Source organism: Leptodactylus fuscus, chromosome 7, assembly GCF_031893055.1.
Source record: "Leptodactylus fuscus isolate aLepFus1 chromosome 7, aLepFus1.hap2, whole genome shotgun sequence".
NCBI classification, from domain to species: domain Eukaryota; kingdom Metazoa; phylum Chordata; class Amphibia; order Anura; family Leptodactylidae; genus Leptodactylus; species Leptodactylus fuscus.
The window spans coordinates 94,140,932-94,163,263 of record NC_134271.1 but is presented as its reverse complement, the minus strand read 5'-3'; the positions used below and the strand labels follow the sequence as shown (position 1 = coordinate 94,163,263).

Genomic DNA, 22,332 nt, shown 5'->3' with positions numbered 1-22,332 from the left:
CTATGTTTTAGCTGCTTGCCTGTGTGCATTTGCCCTGTATTTGCAGTTCAGTGTACCTGGATCTCCTATAATATGGTCACTTGGACTTTTCTAAGCCATTTGTTTGCTACTGAATTGAAATATTCCTTAGACAATTACATGTAAATAAACAAGTAGTAGTAGTAATGGATAGGAAAGGAGGCAGACTGCTCCTTATTGTACACACCCACGGCCTCATTGAAATGTAAAATGTGCTGCAGCCATAGCAGGATTATTAACAGCAGAAAAACTGATAAGAAATCATGTTTGAAGTCTTGTATAGTCATAGAACAGAAGTTCTAAAGTAGCAAGACCCTGCACATAGTTCAACTTTTCTTGAAAACTCAGGTACCCTTTAACCTGGAAAACCCCTTTAAGTGGAGGGACTGAGAATCAAGATTGTCTGACAGACCATTGGAAATACTATGGTTGTTAGGCATTATATTCAATAACAACCAAGGATTCATATTAATTCATGGATTCAATATAGTTTCTTGAAGATTCCACTACTTACCTTATTGGAAGACTCGGAATTTCTTGTCAGCTCCTCATATGGCCCTACATTTTCCCAGGTCACCAAAACGACATTGATAGGAGAGAATGCAGCTTCTGGAAAACCTCTTTCAATCTGTCTGGCAACAGAACTGAGAATCTCAGGGGAATTGTCCTGTCGGTAGTAAATCTTGCCTCTTCCATTACTACTGTCCATATCAGAAAGGAATGGGGCGATCACTGGGAAATCAGTGGGAAAGCCATCATCTACATACTGCGTTTCTCGGGGAAAGTCTTGAGGGGAGATGATACCATTGGTCCCTACCTGAAAGAAGAAGAAAAGAAAGTCTTAAAGCATAACCCCCTAATACTTTCTTAGGTTACTGTTGGTTTACTGGCCACATTACACTGCATTTGGCCATGGTTGAAATAAAAAATACCTATAGCAGCTTAGCTCCAGAATTGACTCATTTTCAAGATCTCAGTTGGCTGTCAGTGAATGGAAACATTCTTGTTTACACCAGATACTACATTTCACAACCACTAGGACACACCATGTTAAAATTGAGCGATGACCAAACTGACTTTTTCGTGTATTTCAATTGTTTCCTCCCTTGTAATATTTACAAATAAATCTAAAACATGAACAAGAAAACTATAATATCCCACATGTTAAACACATTGTTCCAGATGTTAGCGAGAGGCTGCTCTGGAGCACTGTGCCCTTGGAAGGACAGATTGTACTACAGTTTCTTGCCAAAACACGACGTCTGCAAGTCAGCTGGAGAAAGACTCTACAAGCCTTAAAGGCATTGTACAGGATTAAACATGGCCGCTTTCATTCAAAAAACTGTGCCACACCAGTCTGCAGGTTGTGTGTGGTATTGTAGGTCAGCCATATTCACTTCAGCAGAACTGATCTGCAATACAAGAGACAACCATTGCCTTAAGACCCAGTAGAAACGCAGGAATCTCACCAATGGCTGTGCATATATAATGGGATAATGTCCAACCTACTGTAAAACATACAGTCCTATGAAAAAGTTTGGGCACCCCTATTAATCTTAATCATTTTTTGTTCTAAATATTTTGGTGTTTGCAACAGCCATTTCAGTTTGATATATCTAATAACTGATGGACACAGTAATATTTCAGGATTGAAATGAGGTTTATTGTACTAACAGAAAATGTGCAATATGCATTAAACCAAAATTTGACTGGTGCAAAAGTATGGGCACCCTTATCATTTTATTGATTTGAATTCCCCTAACTACTTTTTACTGACTTACTGAAGCACAAAATTGGTTTTGTAACCTCAGTGAGCTTTGAACTTCATAGCCAGGTGTATCCAATCATAAGAAAAGGTATTTAAGGTGGCCAATTGCAAGTTGATCTCCTATTTGAATCTCCTCTGAAGAGTGGCATCATGGGCTACTCAAAACAACTCTCAAATGATCTGAAAACAAAGATTGTTCAACATAGTTGTTCAGGGGAAGGATACAAAAAGTTGTCTCAGAGATTTAACCTGTCAGTTTCCACTGTGAGGAACATAGTAAGGAAATGGAAGACCACAGGGACAGTTCTTGTTAAGCCCAGAAGTGGCAGGCCAAGAAAAATATCAGAAAGGCAGAGAAGAAGAATGGTGAGAACAGTCAAGGACAATCCACAGACCACCTCCAAAGAGCTGCAGCATCATCTTGCTGCAGATGGTGTCACTGTGCATCGGTCAACTATACAGCGCACTTTGCACAAATAGAAGCTGTATGGGAGAGTGATGAGAAAGAAGCCGTTTCTGCACGTACGCCACAAATAGAGTTGCCTGAGGTATGAAAAAGCACATTTGGACAAGGCAGCTTCATTTTGGAAACAAAAATTGAGTTGTTTGGTTATAAAAAAAGGCGTTATGCATGGCGTCCAAAAAGAAACAGCATTCCAAGAAAAACACATGCTACCCACTGTAAAATTTGGTGGAGGTTCCATCATGCTTTGGGGCTGTGTGGCCAATGCCGGCATCGGGAATCTTGTTAAAGTTGAGAGTCGCATGGATTCCACTCAGTATCAGCAGATTCTTGAGAATAATGTTCAAGAATCAGTGACGAAGTTGAAGTTACGCCGGGGATGGATATTTCAGCAAGACAATGATCCAAAACACCGCTCCAAATCCTCAGGCATTCATGCAGAGGAACAATTACAATGTTCTGGAATGGCCATCCCAGTCCCCAGACCTGAATATCATTGAACATCGGTGGGATGATTTGAAGCGGGCTGTCCATGCTCGGCGACCATCTAACTTAACTGAACTTGAATTGTTTGTCCAAAATACCTTTATCCAGGATCCAGGAACTGATTAAAAGCTACAGGAAGCGACTAGAGGCTGTTATCTTTGCAAAAGGAGGATCTACTAAATATTAATGTCACTTTTCTGTTGAGGTGCCCATACTTTTGCACCGGTCAAATTTTGGTTTAATGCATATTGCACATTTTCTGTTAGTACAATAAACCTCATTTCAATCCTGAAATATTACTGTGTCCATCAGTTATTAGATATATCAAACTGAAATGGCTGTTATAAACACCAAAATATTTAGAACTAAAAATGATTAAGATTAATAGGGGTGCCCAAACTTTTTCATAGGACTGTAATACAGCACAACACTGAATCTCCAATAAGATGTCTTATATTCTTACAGTAAAGGTATATGATTTCTTCATAATACATACTTCAGCTGTCTCAGAACCTCCTATTAAAGAGGATTTTCACCAAAAATCTTCCATATAGTAGTAAGGGCGTGTTCACACCAGAGCCCGATCTCCGTTATGCAGGTTTCCGTTTACTGCCCGAGAAACTGGGCAGGAGACGGAAACCAGCAAGCAGTTTTCAAACCCATTCATTTGAATGGGTTTGAAAAGTGTCCACCCGTGAGCGCCCATGAGCATCTTCAACTCTCCACCGCGAAACCATTTATTTTTCTATTAACCGGACACAAAGTCGAACATGCAGGACTTTGTGTCAGATTAAAAAAAAAAAAAAACGGTTTTGCGGTGGGAAGCAGAAGACGCTCACAGGAGCTCACCGGCGGTCAGTGAATGCCAGTTTCTGTCTTCTGCCAACAGAAAACAGAAACCTGCATAAAGGAGATCAGGCGCTGGTGTGAACCCACCCTAAGCCACTTTATCAATCACCTTACCATTGATAAGACATTGGCAGAAGGACAACTTTAGTTTCTGAGAAGCTAATTCATAGGTGGCAACCAAAATGGCTGCACTTCCTATTGGCTAGTTTACAAAATGGCAGCTGCAACTAAAATGTAAAGATAAAAATGCCTCATTAAGGCTGGGTTCACACTAGTGCTTGATCTCCGTTCAGGGATTCCACCCTCCATTCCACTTGAAAAATGTGTTGAGAAAAATAAGCAGGACTTTTCTCTCCCCATTTTTTGGGCAGAAACCAGGGTAAAACCCAGTGGACTTCATCATAGACTATGAGTTCGCGGGTTTCCATGGGTTTTCATGGGTCCAAGTGGACCTGAAGAATGGAGAGCTCAATGCTAGTTTGAACCTAGTGTACATTAACAGAAAATTTTGCCTAACTTTAGCTGCTACTCTAACTACTGATTTACACCTGCAAATTGTAAAAGTGGACGTGCAGGTTTTGCGGTAGTCTGAGTTTGTAATATACAGTATATTCATTGACAAAAAAATAACACCCCAACAAGGGGCTGGTAGAATAGAATGAAACTTTCTATGTGTGATTGTAATGATGATATATGTAAGTGATTATATTAGAGTGAATGCATAAGACTATAGGGGGAAACTGTACAATTAAAAGGAGGCTCTAGTACACTGGTTGGCTACTTCTAGCCTGGATACAAAACGAGATATGGTTGAGTATGGAGGCAGGCTGGCTCCTTATGGAATACTATGGCACAATTTTCTACAGAAGTGGCAGTTGGGTGTGTAGATCCTGCACACGAGTAGATTGTTGAAGCCGGCTTTCTGACTGGTCCCATAAATGTTCCATTGGCAGTAAACCTAACAACCAGGCAGGCCAAGGAAGTATTGACACCTGGAAGACATTCTTTGGGATACCTTTTTCGTGTGTTGGTGAGTAGAGATGAGCGAGTACTGTTCGGATCAGCCAATCTGAACAGCACGCTCCATAGAAATGAATGGATGCACCTGGTACTTCCGCTTTGATGCCGGCCGGCCGCTTAACCCCCCGCGTGCCGGCTACGTCCATTCATTTCTATGTGAGCGTGCTGTTCGGATCGGCTGATCCGAACAGTACTCGCTCATCTCTATTGGTGAGCACTATCCAGGTGAAAAATGTCCATAGACAGCTCTGTCATGAAAGGCAACACATGTGGCCGCAGGATGTCCTGCACATATCACCCACCTGTTAGGGTCCCTCTTATCACTGCTACAGGTGAATGACTGTTGTATGGGATGACTGCCCAGATCATTACACCAGCAGTTAGGACAGTGTGTCGCTCTACTGCAAAGCCCCCATAATCAAACCAGACTGTCATTGGAACACAAACAGATCCTGGATTCAATGTTAAAGATGATACAATTGTAGTCCATAGTGCGTAGAACATTTCTTGTTCACAACAACACTGCAAATGAAAGTGACGGTGGCTGTCTGTCACATAATGACACCACATTTCCTTTTGCAAAACGCGTTAAAGATGACCTTTCAGGTTCTCAGGCACATGTGGTTTTATATACCACAAAAAAGCCAACAGTGCTCTGAATTCAACACACAGTTGGCTTTCCCAGTATGTGTCCTGATGCTTGAGATATCGGTACCGTTACGGATGTCTGCCCACTGTCATAAGGATGTTCCTGATAGTCTAGCTGGTCTGTGAGGAACATCCCTGCTGAGAGTACTCGTCCATAGCTCTGACATAGGGGGTGTTCCTTACCGCCAAGCAATGATGCTAAACTGTGAAGAATGGCCCGCTAGACTGTCAGAAACGCCCTTCTGACAGTTTCGCAAACATCGGTACCATTATAATGGCATGAATATCTCCAGCCCCAGGGCACATAACAAGAAAGCCAACAGTGTGCTGAATTCAGCATACTGTCAGCTTTCTAGCGGTGTATAAAACCACATGTGCCAGAGGACATGAAAGGTCCTCTATAATGCAGTGGCAAGGGTATGTAATAAAGGTGCCACCTGTGTCTGGATGGTAGACAAAAAACCTATGGGTGCAGCTTAAGCTTGTTGGCATGATCATCTCTACCAGTGGTAATTCAGGAACATTATGGTATTTGGTGGATACTAGGAAAAGACTGGATAACCATGGTGAAGCTAGTTTCATAGATTTGTTCTTACATTATAGCCACACTTGACAAAGCGGTAGAGAACCATTGACCTAATCATTGAGTAGGTCGCTGCTATTCCTTGGCTTACGAACAATACACTACAAATGAAAGACATCTTCTCCTCCCCAGGATTCATGTGCTATTTATTGAGCGTCCTTTTACTACAGTAGTACTTCTCCAGGTCAGGACCTACAGCCCCACTAAGAGCCTTACCACAAGACTCCTTGCAACTGATAGTTCTTGATAAATGTTGTCCCTCAATGATTAAGGAGGTTATCTTCTCATCAACTTCAATTTTACTAGCAGGATGGGAAGATTTGCACATCAGACATGGGCAACAACATGACTCAATTCATCCAACCAACCATTTATGATTCTCAGTGAGTGGGATTAAGGAATTCTAAGAAACCAAAATTCATGGCAACAAACAAGACAGAGAGGCGCTGTGACGTAATGGCACAGACACACAACCAGCAGCATCATTCATGGAGAAATGTGCCCTCCTTCCTGGATGAAAAATTCCATTTAAAGATTGTAATGCCGGAACATCCAAACTGGAGCTAAATCAGCGAGTGATTCAATTACTACATAGACTCTCATTGTGTGCAGAAGCTCAGACTGTCCCAGCACCCGCTTCATTTCATTATTATCCTGCTAAAATACTGGCCAGCTGCAGGAACACACAACATGTTTACAATTATGCTATCAGGCCCATGTTCACAGTGTTCTGAAACCCCAAGTGTCAATGTCCTATTGGACTCTGACCCCAAGTGTCAATGTTATTATCCTAGCAATCCAAAAAGTACTGTGCCATTTGTTAACGACCCCAAAATGCCAGTGCACCATTGTACAGAAATATTAAGAATACGTGTGCCATTTATCAGGGATCCCAGATGTCAATTTGCCATTGATTGAGACCCCAGGGTTAGTGCACCATTGGCCTGGGGCCTCTGAATCAGTGTGAACCATTAGTCTCAGACCCCAAATACCAGTATTCTTGATTACGCTGGGACCTAAAGTGTCAACGCCTCCTATTATACCCAAGTATCAGCAAGTTACTGTCCCAGGAACACAAATTAACAACCACTGAACTGGAACACGAAGAGTCACTATGCCACTGAACTGGGGTATCAAGTGTCTATGTGCTGCTGATCTTAGATCCATAGTTTCAGCATGCCACAGATCTGGAACCACAAGTACATCAAAAGTCTTAGGCCCCAAGTGTCAGTGCAGATGATTGGACTGGGACACCAAGTGTGAGTAAGCGCTATTGACCTGTCCACTGTGTCAGCATTCCTCATTGCATTAGGACCCAAAATGTCAGCCTGTTTCTGGCCTGCCATTTGTCAATGAACCCAAAATGCTAGTATGCCATTGCACAGGAAACATTAAAAGCCAGTGTGTCATTTATCAGGTACCCGTGTGCCATTGATTGGATCAGTATTTCTGATTGCAATGGGACCTGAAGTATCAACATACCCCAGCGCACTGGGACCCCAAACATCAAGTTGTTTATCTGGAGTCACAAAGCTGACTCTGGTTGGCGAACCTAAATGTCAGTGTGCTATTAACCAGAAGATGAAGAATTATTGTGCCATTGATCTATGATACTATTAGTCAGGGACCCCAAATGTGAGTACACACCATTGACCTATCAGACTGTATCTTCATTCCCCACTGCATTGGGACCCAAATTGTCAGCATATTATTGGCCTGAGAACCAAAAACTGACAGTGTCACTCGTTGGAGAGTCCATGAATCTTGTGCTCCAAAGTGTCCGCATGACATTTACCTGCGACCCCCAATTATCAGCATTTCATTTAGACTTAATGTGGCATTTGCTGGGACTCAGGTGTCAGTCTGAATTGTCCTGGGATCCATGGGGTCAGAGGTCATTATTCAGAGTCTCCCTTTGTACATCAAAGTGGCTAAATTTTGCATAAAATTGCATAATCTTGCATTACATACACTAAGTTCAAACAACACATTTTCTCCTCCTTACTTATTCCATCCAAGAAATCGCTCTACAGGGAGAATGTCTCACAGGCTAATCTGTGTCTATAGTGTAACAATGGGAGTGGGAGAAAGATGCTGTAAAATGAGCCCAAGGCACAGAACATGGATGTCTGCCAGTGGTGGAGCCCATGAGTGTGCCTCAAGTAATCACAAAGAATGAAAGACAACAATAGATGCCACTTATACCAAGATATAGTAAAAATGGAAACATTGAATGATACTATGTAGCAACAACAGACCCCAGTCAGCTATTGTATAAGGTTCTATATGTGGATTATACTGTCTGGCACAGAATAATTTATGCCAAGTATAGTAATGGAGGCACCAAAAACACAATCACTTTTACAAGGCATCATTGCCACTGTCACGTCATCTAAAAAAGTTACACATTAAAGATCATCATTCACAGAGAGATAAATGTCATATACTAAAATCTTGACTCTCAGTGATAGAGTCTATAGATTTATAAGCCAAGAGCGTGCAATTCATGTTGTACATAGGCTGTCACTATGGCCAGCTTCATACTCAGAGATGGATTTTAGGTTGTTTTGTTGCCTGTACATTATCTAGTTATGCTGTACATTTCGGTGTCTAGTAGTTATACAATGACCTTTATACAGAAAGATCCATTCTGGGCCCCACATACAGTCACAGTATGATGGATTGCATACATTCCTATAGTGAACAGCACATCCATATAGAGCAAAGCAGAGGGAGGTGTATGAGAACATACGTCTTCATTCATAGTGACGCACTGGATTCTGTACAATCATACTACGAGATACTCTGCATTATATGCTGTGAAATATAGTGGATTACTCGCCAGTCAATGATATTCATTCAATGTGCAATCATATATGTACTCATACTGTCCTTTATATTCCTATACACTAATACATTGATTTATACCTCCTTTACTGTTTCATACACAATCCTATACAGTAATACAGAGATCCATAACCTCACACTGTCTGCTATAAAGTAATAGAATGATCTACACATTCATATAGTTCTTCATTTACTCATACAATTATCTAGCCCATAATACAGTGATGTATACACCCATACTGTCCTTTACATCCTTACACAGTCATCTATAGACTAAAACAGCAATACAGAAATCTAAGTAGTACTATATGGATCTCTACCCTCATTTAATCCTCTATACAACACTACATGTATCTATACCCTCTTTTAGAACAGTTCTTTATACAGTAATACGTGATATATTCACACAGTACTCTATACAGTTATATGTGGATCTATATCCTCATACATTCTTCTACTCAGTAATACATGGAGCTATACATTCATTCAGTCCTCTATACAGTACTACATGGATCCTTATCCCCATTCAGTCTTCTACACAGTATTACATGGATCTATGTCCTCATAGAGGCCTCTAAGCAGTAATAAATATATCTAAATCCTAATACATTCCTATGCACAGTAATACATAGATCTACACATTCATACAGTCCTCTATACCGTAACACATGAATTTACATCCATATACAGTCCACCATGCAGTAATAAATGGATTTATACCCAAATACATTATATATTCATAAAGTATTCAATGCAATAATACATGGATCTATATCTTCATACAGTCCTCTGCACTATAATACATGATCTACATTTTCATGAAGTGAACTATAAAGTAAAACATGGATTTATATAGCCATATAGTACTCTATACTGTAATACAAGGTTCTTTATCTTCATACAACGACCTGTATAGTAATACTTGGAGCTATACCGTCATACAGTCCTCTATACATTAATACTATCATCTTTACCTTCATACAATGACCTGACTAGTAGTACATGGATGTATGCAGTCATACAGTCCTCTATACAGTAATACTAGGATGTATACATTCATGCATTCATACATGGATCTATACTTTTATAAGATGATTAGTATAGTAATACATGGATCTATACAGACCTCTATAGTGTAATACAAGTAACTATATAGTCATTCTATACTGTAATATAAGGACCTATATACCCTCACACAGTGATCTATACAGGGATATACTTACATAGAGCTCTTTAAACTCAGCTTCATAGAAGAGAAAGGGCTGTGAGAGCTGCAGCACCTCGGACGTCTCGTCGTCCCCATCCGGCAGCAGCAGATCCCCCCTGTGCTCCCCATAGGGGAAGAGTTCCTGCCGGGAGATAGCAGCAGTGCAGGCCAGCAGGCAGTGCCAGTGCAGCAGTACAGGGAGCAGCCTGGCCCGCATGGTGAGTGGTGGCAGCCGGAGGACAGTATGCAGCACCGCGCCCCACTAACTACAGGAATTCTGACCCGGGACCTTCCACATCCGACCCCAAGCACTTCTCAGGATGGGAGGGGTGCAGGGCGGGGAGAGGGGACGGGGGAAGCTGTCGAGGGTCCAGAGAACAGCTGGCTGGTCAGCTCCTGCCCACCCTCTGCATGGCAGCAGGAGGCAAGGGAGGGGGTTGGGAAAGTTCCCAGCAGGATGGTTTAATATAGTCAATCATTGATGTACAGGGTGGAAAGTTTGGGAACTAATGGAGAACCTCATAGCAGTACTGCCAAACTTATACGTAGATCTACTAGGACCCCAACCACAGCTGATGCAGAACCTCATAGCAGCACTGCCAACCTTATACGTAGATCTAGTAGGACCCCAACCACAGCTGATGCAGAACCTCATAGCAGAATTGCCAGCCTTATACATATGTCTGCTAGGACCCCAACCACAGCTGATGCAGAACCTCATAGCAGCACTACCAACCTTATACATATGTCTGCTAGGACCCCAACCACAGCTGATGCAGAACCTCATAGCAGCACTACCAACCTTATACATATGTCTGCTAGGACCACAACCACAGCTGATGCAGAACCTCATAGCAGCACTGCCAACCTTATACATATGTCTGCTAGGACCACAACCACAGCTGATGCAGAACCTCATAGCAGCACTGCCAACCTTATACATATATCTGCTAGGACCCCAACCACAGCTGATGCAGAACTTCATAACAGAACTGCCAACCTTATACATATACTTGGTTTCAAGATTACAGTAACTCTTTTATGGCAAACAGTGGCACCATCAATTTGTTCTAGACCTTTTGTGGGTTCTTAACCAAAATAGGCTTGAAGATTTTATTCCAATGCCTGATGTGCCCTGGGCTGGGTAGCACCTCCATCAGTTTCAGACTGGCATGTCTAGGGCCCACCATTGTAATTGTTTCTAGGGTCCCACCTCCTGGACCCCGCAGATCAACTGTACCAAAACAGCGAGCGAACAATGCCATGCTGCTCACCCGCCATGTGATGTGCACCACTGCACTACCTAAACCCACCTCTACACTATGTATGGCAAGCAAGCAGTGTGGCTGCTGGAATTGTTAATACTAACATGGCCAACTGCTGTTATCAAGAATATAGTAAATGAGCAAGTGCCAAACATGGAAACAATAGTGAGAACTGCATGTTCTGGTAAACATCTGATCTGTGAGGTCCTAACAGTCCAAGAGATCAGTGGGGGTCTAACACCCAGGGCCCTACTGATCAACTGTTTGAAGGAATCGTAGTGCTCATTACGCCGGCGCGCCTTATGTGACTGCTAGGGCCCAATCACAGGCCGTAACATCTGGGGCACGTGACCTCAGTCACAGAATGGAAGAGCCCTGAAGACGATAATAGGAGCCATTAGAGCCATTAAGTATTTGCTATATTTAATCACCTCCCCTGGGCCTCTGAGCTGGTCTGAGGTGACCCCAGTGCATAATAATAGCAGACATACACAGTGCTACGGGGACCTGGCCATCTCCAGAAGACCCTATACCATTCCAATCGCACCTCCTGCAACCCCAATTATTACACTGAGCATTACCAGATCTCCACTACTTATTAAAAAGAAACAGTGGGGGTCTGGTAGGGCCCGCTAAAGGCACCAGGACCACTGGGGATTCACCAGTTTCCCGGTGGGCCAGTCTTAAACTCACCTCCATGTATCAGCGGCTCAATCAGATGAGCTGGATTAGAATGTTTTGTAAAATATAAAACAGACAATCAATAATAACATATCAACATATAACAAAATAAGGAGCACTTCAGTGTGAACAGAGGATAAGGGAAAAGACAAGAGGGCAGTAAGGCACCTGCGGTCAGAGGTCTTGCAAATTGTCGCAGGGTGAAATTGCATTGAAGTATTCAAGACTGCGGATATCTTTCATTCTAGCCAACAGGTCAGGAACTGGGACTTCCTGAAGAAAGAGGGCATTGGCCTTCACTTCCAACCAAAATTCCCTCATCAAAGCACACTCCCAGAAAACATGTCACAAACATGGAGGATTTAATGCACATGACCATATAACATGCAACTGACCAGGGTATATTGCTTTCCCCACTGTATCCTTCCATCAGACATATACCTATCCAGATGTTTTACTTTACTAGAAAAAAATAAGTGATTTGCTATTTATGCAATTATTTTCTTAAAACGTTTAGGCGCTACTAAATTTACACTGCAGTATTATTATAGGCTATTCCAATGTCATAGTGAACCCTACAATACAATACTGTTGCAATCCTGTACATTGCCGTGCGCTGGAAGACAGTACAACTTCTGTAAATCTCCATTGTTTAAGACATAAATGGGTATTTCCTCTGACATCTGGGCAGAATTCCAAGGATAAGCGTATCTCTGTGCAGTGAAGCGGTCTGGACTGATGCTGACTCTGAACGTCATAGCTTATGTCTTATTGGAAAGGATCCAGATGAGATTTCCCGCCATGTGTGTTTACGTATAGTGATTATTTCACTCCTAGTTTTATTTACTGTATTGTAATGCGCCTCTTACATCTATGTCAAAACAGTCAAATAAACACTGCACAATAATGGATGATATGTGTCTGCAGACTGTCTAGCAAAAAATCCTGGAAGGCCTATGCTGGTTATATGTTACATAGTAATCCCTGTTTGGTCAGCGTCTGCATGGAGTCTGTTGCGGTGATCTGAGTTCTGGAAAGTACCATCCTTACACTAGGCGCTGCGCAGTCATCCTGTACTGTCTCCTATATCTTACACTAGGAATTTGGTTAAGCTGTTCACAAGCTTGTGGAACGTTTCCAATTACAACCAGCAGATTTGTGAGTGCAGCTCTGGAGTAGAATATAGACTAACCTGAAATCAATACAGTTTTGTCCAAAGTATTTGAGCCTTTCATCACCCTGATAAACCGTAATGTGATCTGACTGTACCTAACCCTAACATGATTTTTCATGATTTTTGCAGTATGCTTGAAATATAAGCCCTTCTCCAAAAATAAGCCCCAGTGACAGTTCAATAAAAATAGCACACAGGCAGCTATACATGTAAAAAGTAAATAGAATACAGCAGGATTAATACAGAAGATCCTTCACCAAGGAAAACAGACACCCTCAAAAGAATCGGACATTGACCTTAAGAGAGCAACTGTACAAGATGGCACTAGTGAGATAGTTTTCCACAACAATAAGGGCTAGTTCACACGTAGGCAAAGGGGCGGATTTTGACAGTGGATTTTGCTTCAAAATCCGCCCCTTTACAATGGTGGTCTATGTAGACCACCAGGCTTTTTTTTTTCCGCTAGCGGCGGGCTGCCGCTAGCGGAGAAAAGAAACGACATGCCCTTTCTTCAGGCGGAAGCCGCGCGGGCTCAGCCGCGCGGCTTCCGCCCCCGGCAGCTCCCTCCTATGTCGGCTCATTCATTTGAGCCGACAGCGGAGGGGAAAGCCGCGACCGCGATGGTCGCGGCAGGCGGGTTTTGACAAGAGAGAGACGCGGCTCACCGCGTCTCTCTCGGTGTCAAAACCCGTGCGGGCAGTTCACGTGTGAACTGACCCTAAGGGTTGAGGATGGGTTTTGCTGGGCTCTCTCACAGATCGGGTAGTCCCGCTAGCATCACTCCACTACTGAGCCCAAGTGTTGTGGTTGCTTCTGGTCACCAGGGGGAGCTAACTGCTACACTTGGCTGCAGTGGAATGCTGCTGCAATGGCAAGGGACCAGACAGTGACACGCCTGTGACAGGAGTGATGTAGAGCTGTGTGAGATAGCTCATCCACAATTGGCACATGCCAACTCTAATTGTTTTGGGTGTAACTGGTCTTGTGAGTGGATTGTTGTTCATGGAAAAAAATAAGACATCCGCAGAAAATAAGCCCTAACCCATCTTTCAGAACAAAAAATAATGTCAGATCCTAGAGATGTTTTTGAGGTGGAGATGACATGAGTGTGGAAGTGATTTTCGTTCACAGAGCAATATGGGTTTAATATTTGCGGGATAAATTGTACTTTCTAATGGTATCATTTAATATTCCGTACAGTACAATGTAATGGGGAGCTGTAACAAAATTTCAGAATGGGATGGAATTGGAGAAAAATTGCATTTGTGCAAATTTCTTATGGACTTTGTTTTTACAGAATTTTATATATAGCTAAAATGACAAGCCATCTGTATTCTATTGTACAATTCCAGGGATATCAAAGTTATATGGTTTGATTTATGTTTTAACCCCTTAAAAACCCCAAACCTAAAAAAAACCAAAACATTTTTTTGGAGTCACCATATTCTGACACCAGTAATTTTTTTTATATTGGGGGGATATTTCACTGTGGGCATAATAAATATAATCATGTAAATATGGACAGGTATTTGGTGCCTTTGGGTCATTTTCTACAGTGGTGAAATATAATGTAAAAAAATTACATTAATTGTAATAATAAGAATGTTGTGTACGTGATCAGTTGAATTGCGTGTCACATACAATATGTAGGGTGCACCTCAGGACCTTGAAAAGTTAGAACAAGAAGATATTTGTCAGATGTTCTTAACCCACAGACAATTAATGCGTCTTTTCCGTTTGAGCACTTTGTAGAAGTGCATCATGGGAACTTAGTTCTTATTGGATTTTTACACTTCAAATATTCATTCCTAAAGGCATGACTATCCAACAGGGGTTAATATATCTATAATTACTGTAAATGTTGATCCTCGTACCATATTGTGGTTAACTCTTGTATTATGATGTTTATGTCATTGTTCTCAGGAGGCTAGCGTGCTTATAAGGAAGATGCTCACTGATGTATATTATGTTAAGAGTGAAGGGTTATGCCAAAATGTGTAAGCAGAGGTATACCTCCATGTTGGTGAAGTTTTATGCTATGTGAATAAAAGGGATGTTTTGATATACATAGAATTACTGTCCTGGAATTTTGTACACATTGTCATATAATGTAGTACTGGAATAGTAATAATACTAATAATACTACTACTAATAATAATACTAATATGTTTGCACTTCCGTGTAGACACCAAGATAAAAATGTTATACAATGCCATTATCTCCATATACTGAAAAATAATATACTGTTCAAAGCTTTATTGGTCACTAATAGAGATGATCCGAACAGCACGCTCGCATAGAAATGAATGGACGTAGCCGACACACGGGGGGGTTAAGCGGCCGGCCGACGTCAAAGCGGAAGTACCAGGTGCATCCATTCATTTCTATGGAGCGTGCTGTTCGGATCGGCTGATCCGAACAGTACTCACTCATCTCTAGTCACTAACTTTTCAGCAAATTATCATTAAATCAATAGTACACGTGAACATAAGCTTTTTAATATATCTTATAATGGAAGACATCATAGTAGCTTCAACTAGCTCAGGTACAACTAAGAATTTAGGCATAGAACCTGTAGAGGGGAAAACTGCTGAAATAATATATCGGTCAGATATAAGATTGCCCCTCAATTACACAATACCTAATCTTGAAGATTCGAAAAAAAAGTTTACAGTGCTCAAATAATGCTAGAATATACTGCCAAATAAGTGCTACATGCACTATAATCTAATACCAGTGCTGCAACATTTCTAAATAAAACAGCGATACTAATAACATTAAGATCCATTATGGTCACAATCCTCATGTGACGGGTCTTCGTAATGGGGGTGGGGGCTGATATAGCTTGTGTAACCACACTTTTTATAATGCTCTTGTGAATGTAGATTTATTGAGTATAGTATGAGGATAGGTTGGGTTAGGTTTCATATGCACATTACCACTCCACTGTCTGTAGGTTACTATTAATTGTGATATTGATTATAATAATATAATTATAATAGGCACCCTCAGGATTTCCACCAATGCGGAAAATGGGCTGATTTTAATGAGATACAAGCAAACTGTTTTGTCCTATTCGAATATAAAGGTGTCCTGCTGTAGGACATAAAACGGTTTTGTAACAAACCAGATTCAGTTACAACTTTTCAAAGACTATGGGTTTGAACAAATCTGAACTTTTTGTGGGCCAGTTTGCAAGAACTGGCCAAATGGCGGCCACCACATGAGAACAAGCGTGGAGAAAGCAGAGATGCAGGATCACATGACCTCAGGAATCAGGCATGCTCCCTGTAATGCAATGTAAACAGCCTTCATGATAAGGGACTTGAGGAAATCATGAGGAACTATAGATGAGAGGTCACCATGGGCAGATGTAGATCACTGGGAAAATTCCAATTGGCCTGAGTGTAATATGGGTTACTGGACCAACAAGCTACCTGCCTTGAGGCCCGGCCCTTACCCTGACTATTGAAGCCTGACCCCAGTGTATAACATGCTGAGGCCCAGGGTAGATGATCACACATAATAAACAGTGTTTTTCATCTTTCCTGGGCTCTGGTGTGGATTTTCTGGTCTTAGAGACGTCATGAATGACATCAGAGACTTCTGAGACCCTCAGCAGTCATGTCAGTGTCATGATACAAAATGAAGTAATTATGTTTAAACATCTTCCCGGGGCCTCAGCATATTATACTCTGGGGTCTGAAGACAGTCACCGAGGGGCTACTATGGGGAATTATAGTTTATGTAGGGACCATTATGTGACATTTTACTGTGTGGAGTGGCCATGATAAAGCATTATAGTGTGTGGAGGGGCCACTATTGATCATTGTAGTGTGTGGAGGGGCCACTATGAGACATTATTCTGTGTGGGTGAGCCATTAGAGGACACTTCACCGCGTGGAATGGCCACAATAGGGTATTATAGTGTGTGGAGGGGCCACTATGGGACATTATACTGTGTACAGGGGGCTACTATGAGACATTATATTGTGTGAAGTGACCACAAATCCTGCTACTCCCACAGTTTAATTGCTACACTGACCCCACTGCCTTTAATTTTATTTACATAAGACTGCTGCTCTTACACATAAAGAAGGCAGCCCTGTGTAACATAAATATCTGATTTAAGATAAGTCTGACATGGCAATTCACATAGGACTGCTACCTCTCCCCCTCCATATAAAGCAGTCCAGTGCAAAATTACACAGGACTGTTTTACATGGAGGAGCCACTTGTGCTGGCCCTGCTTACTTGTATTGACTCTGCCTACTTGCACTGACTACACCAATAAGATGGGGCCACTGCAGCAACATCTGCAATAAAAAAACTGCCTTTCTGCAATGTGGGGCCTCAGCCTCTAACAGTTCTTGCGGCTCATCTGACAGGTGGATGGGGCTTAATATTTATATATAACTGTGCACTAATAATGCACCAAAATGTTGGGAGACCTCAGAGTGTCCTTCACAACATTATAAATTTTAATTTGCCCTTTGGACCATGTTGAACTTTTGGACTGATCTGGCCAAACCTGATTGAACGAATTCTGAAAGGATCGCTGATCCCTAGTTTTAGTTGTAGGTATGTGGCTATAGTACAGCTGCCAGACTTTGATCCCTTCACAAAAGAGTGTCATGTAATGTGGAGAAGCCTTGGAACCTGTAGAGATGAGATGAGGCCCTGAGGAACGCACTGCAGATAATCTGCAGGGTCTATGAGCACAGACAAAACATGACAACCACCATATCGTGCAGAGAAGAAAGTAATATGATCCTTTATTTTATCCAGCAGAAAGCCCACAATGAATTATAGGGGTATTGTAACTGTAGATCTGCACATTGTCTCTGTACAAACACAGCTGACAAATACCAGAGATAAGGACACTTCATCCTGACATTTGGAAAGAGTCATCCTACAAAAGCAATGACTGCACCATGCATGCAATGCCTAACCACTAACCATTCCTGACTTCTAAGGCAAGGGAAATGTAGATTTCTTCAGATCATTCTCCATTGGTAAATGTGCATTACAGTATACATGGCAGCACACACTGCCATGAGGAGCCATTCACGGTTTCTGGATCTTTCTGATAAATGTATTTATGTTAAATGCTGTGATATATGTTGGGATTTCAGGACTACAGCACTGGTGAGTGATTCTTGATCAGTGGATATCTAGTGGCTGGGTACCAAGTGGATAATTCACTACCTCTGTATTAAAGTGGATATCCAAGAGTTGAATACTGATGACCTATGCAACCTATGTTATCAATATGTGATCAGTGGGGAGGGGGCTCAACACTCGCGTCGCCCACAGAACATCTCACCAAAGTTGCAGGGGAGCTTAAGTGAGAACCTCTTCTGTTTTGCAAGCCAGTGCAAAGTGTAAATTCTGAGCCTGTGTAATTGATGTATGTGTCATGGTGGACAAACCAGCCTACTAAAAACAGTGAAAAGAAAATGGAAGAATGGAAGAGAGTTGAAAATAGGTACTTTACATGGACCCCATTGTTTTGCACTGAACAGTTACACCCTTTAGTGTTGGCTATGGATTACTGTTGACCCTGTTATGGTAGAAATGTTACCTGGCAAACATCATTGTGCTGTTGCCATGTACGTGTTGTGTCATTCATTGTATGCTATGTGATATTGTGCTGCGCACCACCTGCAATGTACTATTGTTAGGTGGTGTAGTGTCTCTATAGTGAGGGTGTTTCTCTAGTTTTGTTTAGTATACTTGAAAGGCGTTATGGCATGCAGAATATTCATCCTCTATCCATGCATAAATCCCATAAATCCTGGTGTAGATTTCCATTCTGGTGCTGGGACATATGATGCATTTATGAAGAGGCTGCAGCTAGTACATGAATCTCTTGGTCCTTGCACCAGTCGGGTCTTTTATAATGCGCCAGTCTTAAAGGAATCCTATCATAAAACACAATTTTTTGTGACTAACACGTAGGAATTGCCTTAAGAAAGGCTATTCTTCTCCTAACTTTAGATGTCTTCTCCGTGCCGCCGTTCAGTATAAATCCTGGTTTTCGTCGGTATACAAATGAGTTCTCTCGCAGCACTGGGGGCGGGCCCCAGCACTCAAACAGCACGGGGGCATCCCAAAGGCTGCGAGAGAACTCTCCAGCGCCGCCTCCATCTTCTTCAGGAACAGCCTCTTCATGTGTCTTCTTCCGGCGCTGGTGGTCAAACTTCTAGGCCTCAGGCAGAGCCAACTGCAGATGCCCAAAGGCCACAAGAAAAATGGCTGCTTACTGAGGCCTAGAAGTTTGACCACCAGCGCCAGAAGAAGACGCTTGAAGAGGCTGTTCCTGAAGAAGATGGAGGCGGCGCTGGAGAGTTCTCTTGCAGCATCGGGGACGCCCCCAGTGCTGTTTGAACGCTGGGGCCCGCCCCCAGTGCTGTGACCGACTAAAACTGGGATTTATACCGAACGGTGGCGCAGATAAAACATCTAAAAGGTAGGAGAAGAATAGTGTTAGTCATAAAAAATTGTGTTTTAATGATAGGATGCCTTTAATAAATTTGGCCCATCAACGTGTTCTTAAAATGGCCATGTGACAAACGTTGCAGGGGGTTATTATTTTATTTTTGTATTTTTATATTGTAGTTTTTTATTTTTGTATTATTGTTGTATTTATTTCCCAAAAAGCCACCTCTTTTTAATACACATCATAAAAGTGTTTTAAAAGTGTCTAAAACACTTGATAAACATAATGTAAAGCATGTTAGACATGTTAGAGCGTTTTAAACTTCCACTTGTGATTTCACCAGCATAAGTGCAGATTGATCAGATTGGTGGGGGTCCACACCCCACTACTCAGCTGTCTGAAGAGACCACAGCGTTCAAAGGAGCACTGCAATCTCTTAACTACGTACCAAAAATGGCTGTGCTTGAATGTAACATGGCCTGTGAAATGGAAACGGCATATTGAATCAGCCAGCAATAAGAACCTGACAAGTTAAATAACAAGAGGATAAGAACTCGCTGGAATGCCTTTTAACAAGGTAATACATAGTGATTGCACCAGCAGAAGAGGGAGTGCAGCTCTGGAGTATAACACAAGATGTAACTCAAGAATAATGCAATATAACTAATGTAATGTACAGTATGTGCACAGTGACTCCAGCAGCAGAATAGTGAGTGCAGCTCTGGCACATAATACACACTGTAACTCAAGATCAGTAATGTTATGTATTTTCAAAGTGACACAACTGAGATAACTTATTGTATTTGTAAACTTGTAAAATGGTATTCATATGCTCTAGTATTCAGTCATCTGACAGTTACAGATTTCCTCCATACTACTCTCATGACAGGAAACATTTGCTAGCTATTGTATTTCCATAATAACAGTATAATTGCTGGGTATTTTTCAGCATAGTTCTTGCAGGGGGCCCCAGTCATACAAGAAGCTGTTTGGGTTCTTCTGGTAACAATACAGTCGCCTGTTTGAGTTACAATGTAGAATGTTACTGCAATTTTTTTTATTTTGTAACACTTCCAATACATTTGTATGTAAAATAGGGAGGGGGGAGAAGGAATGTTGGCTGCGTCGTATAAATTCCAGAAAGATAGGAGCAGCTGTCACCCCTATGACATAACCTCAAAGCTTGGGCTTTTCTCAACTGCATAAAGAACATTTTAAACCTGATATTGGCAGCAGACCACTTCTAATCAGATCCTCACAAAGAAGAGAGAGAACAACTATTTACATTTGTGAGATAAGATATAAACTGTTGGAACATTCCCCCCTCCATAGAGAGTGCCTTGTACAGGCTGCAGCTGCCACTATAGGGGGCTCTATGTATAGTTCAGTTACACCATCAGATACCCCTAAGTATAGAGCTCTTACAGCTGTTGGGTGTTTCCATCAAGGTTTTTATAAAGACACATGCATCTTCACTTGCCATTGGAAAGCAGAATCATGTACAGTAGGTGTATCAATGGAGGAAGGCACATAATAATTTAAGATCTGGGGGAATAAACTGCAGCAATGGTGACTCTGTAAGAGCCCGCAAAATTACTGGCGCAAAATTACGCGGCGTATACGCTCGTAACACCCATTGATATCAATGGGATCTTTGTGAGCATGCAAACTGCTGACACGTGTATACGTGCCAGATTGCGCTCCACTTTACTACGTGTGAATTCCCCCTTACACTGAGGCTTATAGTTTTGCAGTTCACAAGTTGGAAACCACTGCTCTAAAGGTTCATTTTTCTTGCAGGGTATAATAAAGTTAAAGTGGAGCCCTGGCAGGAAGATCCATCTACTTGTCCTTGTCAAACTCAACTATTAAGAAAAGAGGGTTGTACTTTGCACTTCTGGCACCAATGATTCCACCTAAACAGAGGTGTAACTTGAAGTTCCTAGGCCCCAATGCAAAGCTTGTGCCATTTAGAGTTGTGAAATAATATATGTGGCAAAAGGACTTTTGGGCCCCCTTAGGATCCCTGCAGCTCCCTGTAATAGCCATGCCCCTACTCCTAAGTCTTAGAGTAACCTGCTAGTATATCTGATTCTTTAGTACAATATCAATGACATGAAGCAGCTGCTGCAGCAGTTGTCTGTATTTTACTAGCGCAGTGAATGGCTGGACTGTTAGAGCAGCATCTTCACAATGGTGTAAACAGATGCAGGTCTCCTTATTCGCAACACTAACAGTCTGTCATGGAGGGGAATTTTGCATTTGGTTTGGATTTAAAATGTATCAGAGGGCAACAATTGCATATATTGTATGATATAATGTGTATATGTATGCCAGCAGCAACTACCAATGTGCACTACCAGACAGAAGGCAAGATCCATCTAGCTTTACTATGAATCTTCAACTCCTGGATTACATCAGGAGCTTCAATATACGGAAGACATTGCAGCACCGCTGGCCCTGTAGACTGAGAAAGCCCAAAGGGCAGGGCTGGTTTTATAGAAAATAGGGTATTGGGCAACCACAAGTAATGCTAAACCTCCTGCTCACCATTTTAAGACAGTTATTTTATTTCTAATATAGTCCACCTTCACATCTATGTAGAAGTCTATATGGATATCTATATATCATTAGCTTCATTTCTCCTGCATACAAAAGCTCAGACAAATTTAACATGGGTAATCCCTCTCCCTATGACTTCTACTGTTGGGAGACAGCAGAGAAACCTCTATGTATAAATTAGTAAACTAATCCCAGTGAAATGGGTGGGTTTGGTCTGCTTTTCATGGGCTTAGTCTAGACCTAGCCATGCACATTAGCTGATGGAAATGGTTAATGGAATTCATAACAAATGTTTGTCGGGTGAAATTTAATAATGAAT

General features: G+C 41.8%; 1 protein-coding gene across 1 annotated transcript in view; it reads right to left on the bottom strand.

Moving 5' to 3' along the window:
• The window catches only part of NID2 (nidogen 2), a 54,268-nt gene extending 44,072 nt beyond the window's left edge, over nucleotides 1–10,196 (bottom strand). The window contains exons 1-2 of the mRNA XM_075282484.1: nucleotides 9,906–10,196; nucleotides 533–835 (exon numbers count right to left, since the gene is read on the bottom strand). Of these exons, the coding sequence (XP_075138585.1) occupies nucleotides 533–835; nucleotides 9,906–10,106 (504 nt within the window). The 5' untranslated portion in view covers nucleotides 10,107–10,196. The remainder of the gene's footprint in view (nucleotides 1–532; nucleotides 836–9,905) is intronic.
• Between the last annotated feature and the right edge of the window lie 12,136 nt (nucleotides 10,197–22,332).